The 11,224-nt window shown below is 37.9% G+C and overlaps 1 protein-coding gene across 1 annotated transcript in view; it reads left to right on the forward strand.

The window, feature by feature from the left end:
• The first annotated feature begins 2,603 nt into the window (after nt 1-2,603).
• LOC110464395 (MAR-binding filament-like protein 1) overlaps nt 2,604-11,224 on the forward strand; it is an 11,024-nt gene continuing 2,403 nt past the window's right edge. Inside the window, exons 1-10 of the mRNA XM_021519590.1 lie at nt 2,604-2,685; nt 3,065-3,191; nt 3,719-3,840; nt 4,183-4,260; nt 5,027-5,191; nt 6,589-6,693; nt 7,830-7,952; nt 8,228-8,350; nt 8,498-8,528; nt 9,139-9,612. Coding sequence (XP_021375265.1) covers nt 3,089-3,191; nt 3,719-3,840; nt 4,183-4,260; nt 5,027-5,191; nt 6,589-6,693; nt 7,830-7,952; nt 8,228-8,350; nt 8,498-8,528; nt 9,139-9,612 — 1,324 coding nt within the window. The 5' untranslated portion in view covers nt 2,604-2,685; nt 3,065-3,088. The remainder of the gene's footprint in view (nt 2,686-3,064; nt 3,192-3,718; nt 3,841-4,182; nt 4,261-5,026; nt 5,192-6,588; nt 6,694-7,829; nt 7,953-8,227; nt 8,351-8,497; nt 8,529-9,138; nt 9,613-11,224) is intronic.

Raw genomic sequence — 11,224 nt, forward strand, 5'->3', positions numbered from 1 at the left:
TCCTGATATTCCAATCACTCTCCCCTGATATTTCAATCACTCCCTCCTGATATTCCAATCCCTCTCCCCTGATATTTCAATAACTCTCTCCTGATATTCCAATCCCCCCCCCCTGATATTTCAATAACTCTTTCCTGATATTCCAATCACTCTCCCCTGATATTTCAATCACTCCCTCCTCATATTCCAATTATTCTCTCCTGATATTCCAATCACTCTCCCCTGATTTTTCAATAACTCTCTCCTGATATTCCAATCACTCCCCCCTGATATTTCAATAACTCTTTCCTGATATTCCAATCACTCTCCCCTGATATTTCAATCACTCCCTCCTGATATTCCAATTATTCTCTCCTGATATTCCAATCACTCTCCCCTGATATTTTATTTACGGTACTATTCTTCATACGTCAATGGCAGTGTGCTCTTACTGGACACATCTTAAGGTTCAAAAATCCCATTGAAAATGGTTTGGTCACTGTATGTTTAAAGACCCCAGTTCAGCATCGTATTAGATATGTGATGTGGATACATACTGTAAGTTATTAAAACGATACAGAAGGAATTTAGCTTCGTCTGAAATGAGGCATTATCGTTCATGTCTTCATATGGAAAAAATAATTCACTAACATTATAACATGTCATTCTGTTTTGAAACCAAATTGAATGACTCCTTGTCTAAAGTTCATTTGTATACCAGGAATAAGCAATACTAAGCATGCACTTATTCTAAGGAATCGTTGAATGAAGGTCGAGTTTCATTGATCAAAGAAACTAAAGCTGTTGTGCGGAAATGGTCTGCAGACGGACCGACGAAGTTTGGTTGACTTTTATAGTTACAGTAACTTTGAACTTAAACTTTTGGGCCTGAAGGGAAATCGCATACAACCTTTTTCGTAATAGACATTGTATGAAATATGAGGTTGATTGGCGCAAGGACATTTAAAGTTATTGTGTTTAAATGGTGGTTGAACGGACGGACAGTACGAACTTTAAGTTTGATTGGTTTTTATAGCAACAATGACCATTTAATCTTCGAACACGAGGGACAATGGAAACCAACCATTTTGGTTTGGTAATAGGCATTGCATGAAGTTTGATGTCGATCGGCCCGAGGGAACTTTCTGGGGCTACACATATGTAAGCTTTGTTATTAGCAAGAAGCTCCTCTTCTTCTTTTTCGTATTTTTAACTAAACTATCTACATTTCTTGTCCAGCGAGAAAACGACCCACGATTCAAGCGCCTGTGATAGCAACGCCATTTTTGGCAAGTTCACAATCGCTATAGTGATACATCACTTTATGCTGACACCATCCTACGTTTTCCACAGATATTCAGGATACAATAATCAATGATAAATAAACACACACACACACAAACGGGATAATTGTTTGAAAAATTTGGTCGTTAAAGGAAAAACAAGATATTCGTATGCATGGATTTTGTGTTATTAGGCACAGGGGTTCGGTTTAGGAATTTTGAGTAATATATGACGTAAAATGAAATAATTGCAATAACTCTTACACGTATACACATCAGTATATATAATAGCAACACTTTGTTTCCGGTGTTTATATACATTCTTAAACCTTAGTGGGTTTTTTTTTTTTTTGGTTTTTTTTTTTTAATAAACGGAAACAGAGAGTGATTGTAAATGGAACGTCGTTAGCAGAACACACAATCATAGTGGAATACCTCAAGGAAGTGTACTAGGTCCAATACTATTCGTCATATACATTAACGACCTACCGGAGTGCACATCTTCGCCAACATTTATGTTTGCTGATGACACTAAGTTGTACAGAACTATATCTGATGATATCGATGAAAACTTACTCCAAAATGATCTCTGCAGTTTGATGATATGGTCGGATAAATGGCTATTAAGTTTCAATCCTAAAAAGTGTAAAGTTATGACGATGTCAGCGAAACATAACAAGAGAGAACCACGATATCATCTAACGGACAAGAGAGGAGAAATTATAGCACTTGAAAACATTGCATCGGAGAAAGATTGAGGGGTTGCAGTAGAACAGGACTTGAGCTTTACAACACATATCCAACAAATAATAAATAAACGAAATTATTTGTATAGTTGGACGAAAAAAATGTTCAGCTTCTTAAAGAGCCTGTACGACCTCATATTTAGAGTACGCTGCGTGTGTTTGGAGTCCACACAAAATTCAGGACATCATAAGGAAAGAGAACGATCAAAGAATATCCACAAAACTATTTCCCGCATTTAGGACTATTAACTACAGCGAGAGACTACGCCGATTGAAGCCGCGGAGATATGATCAACGTGATCCGAATTTGGTGGTTGAGGGATTGTTCGATCTCGCCGCTCAAAGAAAAACTCGTGGACACAGTAAAATAATACGCAAACAACATTGTCATCCAAACATTAGAAAAAATACTTTACTCAAAGAATAAATAATGTCTGCGTCTACCAATTTCCTATTAAGTTTTAATTATTTTTTTAAATGCGTCACTGTGTAATTAGGGTTATGAAAAGGTTGGAGATTTCTATCAGTTCGCCTTGCAAAGCTGTATCAGGAAATTCCGCCACTTAGTTTGACGTACACTCCAAATTGCTACGTCATCAATTCCTACGTAAAATGATGACGTCTCATCATTTGTGTCCATCGGGGGGTCAAACGACCCGTTTCAAGTGACTGTAACTGTAAGTACACTCCATTTTTAGCGATTTTTACGATTTCGCCTCTTTTGAAATATATTTGAAACAACATATTTGGTGCACTAATTAGATTTTATTTAATGGACATTACTTTTACTTTTTTTAACCTAAAACGGCTCATTGACTCAATCATGCGTCGTCAAATGCGAAAATGATATTATAATGTCAAACAAATGATAGGATATTCCGATATAGCCGATGCTCAAAAAACATCCATTTTCAAACATCAATTTTTGAAAATCTGGTGTTGATGAGTGTACCAGGGAATCTGAGACTAACCTGAAAAGAAAATCCTTGCAGTCAAGGTTTAGAAAATGATGTAACGTTACCTTATTTTACGTTCACCCTATTTGTATTTTTACAGCGCTTCCCTCGCGCTCGTGGCGAAATGCCTCCGCAGAACGTTCAATCGAAGGGTTTGGATGTGACCGCCTGGACAAGCACAACGTCCGAACAGGTGGAAGAGGTCCGAGGAAAACTCAACCTCAAAGGTAGGTATCCACATAAACACAGTAAACTGTGGACCAATACCTTATTTTACTATTCACATCAGGGTAACTCCAAACAAACGTCCTGTAACTATTTATCCGGTCCGCGGTCTGGATAGGCAACTGCTAATTTTTAATTCTGCACAATATGTCAAGTAATTTTGGTAGGGTGGTCGGACGGTCCAATGGACAGTGCTTTCGCCGTGGTTCGATTTCTCGATCAGGTGTGGACCTGCATCCAAAGATCACCTGTCCGACCATATTGGTTTTATTCGGATCTTCTCATTTCCTCTCACATTAAAACCCTCTACAGGGAACAAAAAGCAGGGAACAAAAAGAGTAATTTACATAATTTGGCAAATATTGTTTAATCATTTTTGTGAAATAAAGTCGGTAGGGCGAAATCAAAGGAAATCAAAAGAAAAAGGTGGGAAATCTATATTGAAACCGGAGTAAAACATTTTATCATACTAAAAAAATGCTCATTGTTGAAACAACACTTACCTTTATCAATTATTTTCATTGTTTAGAACGCGACGCCAAAGCATTTTATGAAAGTTCTGAAGAAAAGAAGATTGAATTTGAACAACTGATCGCGAAACTTCGAGCCGAAAACAAATTAAAGCGTATTACCTTGGCAAAAAGCATCAATGTAAGTATGGGGTGAAAAAGGAAATTAAAGATTAGTTTCTAAATGTTAATAGGGTTACTAAGATAATCCCTTTTCATGTATAACCATCACGAAAAATACTTATAAATATCAAAATTAGATTGGTTCTATCACACAAAATTGATACCATAATAAACGGAGATCAAATATATCTTTAGAACTTGCAACAAAACAATTTTCAACTGATATTTTCAGTTTTTGAATTTTTGCAATTTTTCATGATAAATATTAATAAGGTATTTCACTGTAACGATGCAATGTTAACAAATGCAAAGTCTGCTTCAAAACATGAAAAAATGATTTTTTCCCCCCCAATAATTTTAGGGCGACAAGAAGGTCATACGCTCAGTATTCCAGAACAGACGGAAAGAACTTCTGTCTATGCAAAGATATACCGTTGCAGTAAGTATAAATGATTGACTCACACCGTGTCATTAAGTATAACTGACTCATACGGTGTAACCAAATAGGATTGACTCTTATCGTGACAGTAAGTATGATTGACTCCTGCTGCGACAGTTAGTATGATTGACTCATATCGCGTCAGTATAATTGACTCATACCGTGTCACTAGATATGATTGACTCATACCGTGTCATTAAGTATGACTGACTCCTGCTGTGACAGTTAGAACGATGTACCAAGTCACTGATAACGATTGACTCATATCGCGTCCGTGTAATTGACTCATTCACTGTCACTTAGTAGGATTGACTCATAACGCGTAAGCGTAATTGACTCAATACCATATCACTTAGTATGATCGACTCACACGGCGTCAGTGTAATTGACTCGTAACGTGTCACAACACATAATGCTTGACTCAATATGAGTCACAAAGTTTGATTGATTCACAACGATGATTGAATCTTCATATAACGTAGCAGTAAGAATAGATGACTAAACCATGATTCATAAACTTTTTATGACTTTATATGGTCCATTATGATCTGCTATTGCATCTTTTTGTCCTTTATAACTATCCTATTGCGTGTTTTTATTCCATCTCAACCTTGCCCTTGCTTTGACGTAATTGTGTCCATTTAATCTTTCTATGACGTTATTTCGTACATGCACTTCAAACCTCTAATGATGCGATTTTTTCTACTTAATCTACTAATCTTGATTTGATGTGATATTGTTTACTTGCTACGCTGTGACTACGCAGGAAGCCGTATGTACGATGGACCAAAAGGTGTGCGAGGCGAGCAAACGATTGAACGATCTGCAGTACCAACGCAACCAGCGCGAGAAACGCCTATGCGAGTTACGAGTCACAGCGAAACAAATAAAGACAATCTGTCACACCGACTACAACGTGGACAGGGAGGGGGTAAGAAATGTAATAAGACATCCCCGATATCCAGGGGTTACGCTCACGTTCGCTCTCTACACCCCTGTATGTATGTCATAGCAAAAATGAAGGCACGCGGCTAGCTATTTGATTGGTGTCAGATAAAAAAAAAAACCATGACCAATCACTAGTCTGACACTTGTCCTTTGAAGATTACACCCGACTTCAAATCCGATCATAGGCGTTGAAAATAGGCATTTGAATCCCTTTTCTTTTAAGTCTTTTAGACTAAACAAGTTCATTGAATATGATTCTTTGGCACAACGTTTCAATGGCACAGACATCTTTATCAAATGCCTTAATGTTTATGTCCATCACTAAGGAAGCTACCTTATGACGTCATAGATGTCATTTTGACGTCATAATTTCCCATACCAATTTCTTATTCCTTTTTATCACATACTTGTTGAATCTTGTTATAGTATTGCAATCAATTTTCAGACCATGAAATACAGCGTTCTGTATTGACCTACTACTAGCCGGAACTACTTTTTATGGGAATCCCCTTGTCATGGCGAACTGAAAAGTTCCCGGTATTTGCAAAAAATATTAAAGTTTATGAAATCTTTGTATCGATCTCTACCAAATACGGAAGGTATGTGATAAAAGCAAGACCACTATGCGCGGACGAATAATTACGTCTGCGCAATAAACTCGCGCATTCTGATTCGTTAGAAAAGCACAAGTGTGTGGTCTTGCATATTCAATTGGTTGAGGGTACCGTATTTGTTAATATGAAATCGCTCCCTCTCCCGCCTATATGTTACTCCGGGCTTCTAAACCATTTCTATTCCTACAATTTTGAGATCCGTTACTGTGTGCCCGTTGTTGTTGAAGTGTTCAAAGTAGCCAAAATTAAGTTGCATTTATTCTATATGTTTGGTTGGTTTAGGTTGATAATGCATTTTAACCAAAACGTTTTACGAAATGGTTATACAGACATTTTTGTGGGAATAAAAGTGCGTTTATATCGGCAGCCCGTTAGTCGATATCGTCCATCGGGAATGATTCGGGAATTTCCGTCATACTTTGAATGTTGACGTCACGTCATGGTTGGTCCCCCATTACTCTTACAGTATGACGGAGCAGTATGACGGAAAGACCCGAACAGTTACCGCTAGGGAAAAAAATCACATGCAGTATTTCTTTCTGTGTATGGCCTATCAGGACATTTTTGGTAGGAATGTTATGATGTTTACGTCACAATATCAATATATATCACAACATAATCATCAGTTCAGACCCCGGGATCTCATTATTTATGGTTTCATAATTCTTTGATGTGACGATAGTGACAATGCAGAACATATGTAAATATCTTCCATGACAAGATGTCCGCCGACTATAGAATAAGAGTATTTACATATTATTTGCAGGAGATCCGCCGATTACAAAATGAGATGGACAAGGCACGAATCAAGTACGAAGCGGCCCGCAACATTTCACGGCGATATGAAGAGATCATGATGCACATGCAAGAGGTATGGGAGAAAATTGAAACATATTCCTTTTACAAAATAAACACGTTATTATGGAATGTTTTCGGATAGACAGTACAATTTTTTTCGAAAGTTAACTCATCAATGTTTTAGATTATATAGCCAGAAAGCCAACACAATTTTCTGGCACGAAGAGACATGCGTTCAATTATGATACTAGGATCGGTCTCCGGGCCAAGCCATGCCCCTGGTGACTTAGTCCCATGCTACTAGCACCAGAATTTGTTTCGGGATCTGTCCCATCCCGTCCCAAGAAACTATACCTTAGTCACTGCAAAGAAATGGTTGAGATCCCATCCAGTAGCCATACATGCATGAAAACATCAATACAATTGTGGTAAAAGAATTTGTCCGTTGTTCAGCAAAACCCCGACTGTCTTTAAATTCCGTGTGTCATAACATGGGAACGGTTGAGATTCTTTTCCTATAACCTCGTATACTATTGCTAGGCATGAAGAAACAAACTCAATGATGTTAAAAGGATTGGCAATTGGTATTTGCCCTACACCGGGTGACTTAGTTCCTGGGTCATAACATGAAAACAGTCAAGATTCCTATCCTATCGCAATATGTAACAATTGCTAGGCATAGATAAACGAATACACCCCTGCTATCAGGAGTGGTTCAGGTCTTTGGACTCACACCTGTTTACTTTGTTCCATGATCACACAGGCAATTAACCACAAAAAAATCCAATTCTATTGGGTTCTCGGGACCTTGCTGTATACATAAATAGAAGGCTGGGCGGCAATGCCGGGAAAGCGGCGGGGAAGGGGTTGGGTGTTACCTTATCCTTAAAAGCCTACTCCCCTTGACCAGGTAATCGCATTTCAACCTTTGCTATGGAGTGTCCTTTGGAGCAGGAAATGAGATGTTTTATAGAGAGTGTTTTGTCCATTGGTACCGAGAGAAAGACTTCTAAAAGGGAAGTATTTGTAATATATAATTTGCCATGACTGAACGATACATGCCCAATACAAGACCTCTGGGAGTCTTGCTTAAGTTTCGGATGTAATTAATTATAGTTTAGAAGTGTGTATCTGCTAGTTAAATGTCTTTTTCTTTTTTCGCTAGAAACTATGAAATAATGGAATGAATCTTAACCTTTGCTTTTGTAGGAAGTACGGAATTACCCTGCCCGTCTGGACCTTCTAGAGCAAATCGTAGGGGACGCGAGTTCCGAACTCGGGGTATTACACCAGATGAACGAAAAGGCCATTAAAGCGAGCGAGGAGTCCAGGGTAGGTATATGTACAGTGCTGTAATAGGGCTCAAATAAGTGTGTGTAGTAAATGAAGCATTAATCGGAGAAGGTCAGCGGTATCGTTACAATCATGACGTCATGATAATGGTAACGTAATCACGTGGGTCATGGCAGCCATATATAGTCGATATACTACAATTATGTAGAACGGTTTTAATATATGTTCTATGGCACATGTGTAATTTAGAGGAGCTTGATGGAATATCTAAAAATTAGGAAACTTACCACAATGTTCTTTTCACGTCTTTGTAGAAGGACCTCCACGTTATGGAACGCGAGATGTACCAGGCTAAGCGGGCACGGGATATGCAGTTGAATGAAACGAGAAAAGAAGTAGAGAAGAGGAAAGAAACGGTTGAACGAGGCGAGAAACGAGTGAGTATAGGCGTCTATTGGTTAATCTGGTTGCCGATGAATCTGCAATGAGAAATTATATCGTTCTGAACATAACTTTTACAAATCTGCGGATAACTTTGTTTCCATTGTACTACGCAACTTCTAATATCTTTGTTTACTTTACAGGCTAAAGTTAATCTGATTGCCGATACGACAGGTAAGCTATTTTAGTGTAAGCAAAGAGATTCGGAAATAGATATATAAAGGCAATCATATGTGCATGAATCCGTTGATTTCACGGAGGTTTCGCTTTCGCTAAATACGTGACATGAGAAAATAATTAGCGAAATATCAACCCCACGAACTTGTTGCCGAACGTTCTGATACAGCTTTAATTAAGTCTATTTTATTTTAACAGTGCGAAGCGATTTTTTTACAAAACGCGAAAAAAAATGTCCATGTAAAATTAAAAGGATTAGTAATATATCAGACTGGTTTACATATGATTGTGTTGTCATAACGTTAACCCTATAGAAGAGAACAAAATCCTGAGGCAGAGAGACGCCTGTGTAGCTAAATTGTCTTTGGACTTTTCTTATCCACTTTCATAGTTTTTATTTATTTATTGTTGTTTTGTATTATTCTATATTATTTTAAGTCAGTGTCATATGAGAAAATCGATGTCTTTATAGAAACAGAATCTAAAACTAATTCTAGTTAAAAAATATATGTGCATAATAATGTACGATCAAATGTTTCTTACATTTGAATACGTATCGTGTCAAACGGCCATGAGTTTGAGATGCTGTATGGTTGGTTACTTGTAGACACAAAGGCAGCGCGCCTGCAACAAGAGAAGGCTGAGCGCCAGGAGAGGATTCTGGAGCTGGAAATAGGCTTCGAAAAGATCAAAAGTGCTATCAATGTGTCCGACATCGACGTAAGTAAACAACTATACAAAATAAGTGATGTCAATGGGTACGACATCGGCGTAAGTAAACAACGATACAAAATAAGTGATGTCAATGGGTCCGACATCGACGTAAGTAAACAACGATACAAAATAAGTGCTGTCAATGGGTCTGACCTCAACGTAAGTAAACAACGATACAAAATAAGTGATGTCAATGGGTTCGACATCTACGTAAGTAAACAACGATACAAAATAAGTGCTGTCAATGGGTCTGACCTCAACGTAAGTAAACAACGATACAAAATAAGTGATGTCAATGGGTCCGACATCGACGTAAGGAAACAACGATACAAAATAAGTGATGTCAATGTGTCCGACATCGACGTAAGTAAAGAACGATACAATAAGTGCTGTCAATGGGTCTGACATCGACGGAAGTAAACAACGATACAAAATAAGCGCTGTCAATGGGTCTGATATCGACTTAAGTAAACAACGATACAAAATAAGTGCTGTCAATGGACACGACATCGACGTAAGTAAACAACGATACAATAAGTGGTGTCAATGGGTCTGACATCGACTTAAGTAAACAACGATACAAAATAAGTGCTGTCAATGAGTCTGACATCGACTTAAACAAAAAACGATACAAAATAGGTGCTGTCAATGCATCTGACATCGACGTAAGTAAACAACGATACAATAACTGCTGTCAATGGGTCCGACATCGACGTAAGTAAACAACGATACAAAATAAGTGTTGTCAATGGGTCTGACATCGACGTAAGTAACTGTCAATGGGTCTGACATCGACGTAAGTAAACAACGATACAATAAGTGCTGTCAATGGGTCTGACATCGACGTAAGTAAACAACGATACAATAAGTGCTGTCAATGTGTCTGACATCAACTTAAGTAAACAACGATACAAAATAAGTGCTGCCAATGGGTCTGACATAGACTTAAGTAAACAACGATACAAAATAAGTGCTGCCAATGGGTCTGATATCGACGTAAGTAAACAACGATACAAAATAAGTGATGTCAATGGGTCCGACATCTACGTAAGTAAACAACGATACAAAATAAGTGCTGCCAATGGGTCTGACATAGACTTAAGTAAACAACGATACAAAATAAGTGATGTCAATGTGGCTGACATCGATGTAAGTAAACAACGATACAATGAGTGCTGTCAATGTGTCTAACATCGACGTAAGTAAACAACGATACAAAATAAGTGCTGTCAATGGGTCCGACATCGACGTAAGTAAACAACGATACAAAATAAGTGTTTTCAATGGGTCTGACATCGACCTAAGTAAACAACGATACAATGTCAATGGATCTGACATCGACGTAAGTAAACCCCGATACAAAATAAGTGTTTTCAATGGGTCTGACATCGACCTAAGTAAACAACGATACAATGTCAATGGATCTGACATCGACGTAAGTAAACCCCGATACAAAATAAGTGTTTTCAATGGGTCTGACATCGACCTAAGTAAACAACGATACAATGTCAATGGATCTGACATCGACGTAAGTAAACAACGATACAAAATAAGTGATGTCAATGGGTCCGACATCTACGTAAGTAAACAACGATACAAAATAAGTGCTGCCAATGGGTCTGACATCAACTTAAGTAAACAACGATACAAAATAAGTGCTGCCAATGGGTCTGACATCAACTTAAGTAAACAACGATACAAAATAAGTGATGTCAATGTGTCTGATATCGTAAGTAAACAACGATACAAAATAAGTGATGTCAATGTGTCTGATATCGTAAGTAAACAACGATACAAAATAAGTGATGTCAATGGGTCCAACATCGACGTAAGTAAACAACGATACAAAATAAGTGATGTCAATGCATCTGACATCGACGTAAGTAAACAACGATACAATGAGTGCTGTCAATGGGTCCGACATCGACGTAAGTAAACAACGATACAAAATAAGTGCTGTCAATGGGTCTGACATCGAC

The sequence above is a fragment of the Mizuhopecten yessoensis genome, unplaced genomic scaffold (assembly GCF_002113885.1).
Source record: "Mizuhopecten yessoensis strain PY_sf001 unplaced genomic scaffold, ASM211388v2 scaffold10987, whole genome shotgun sequence".
NCBI lineage: Eukaryota > Metazoa > Mollusca > Bivalvia > Pectinida > Pectinidae > Mizuhopecten > Mizuhopecten yessoensis.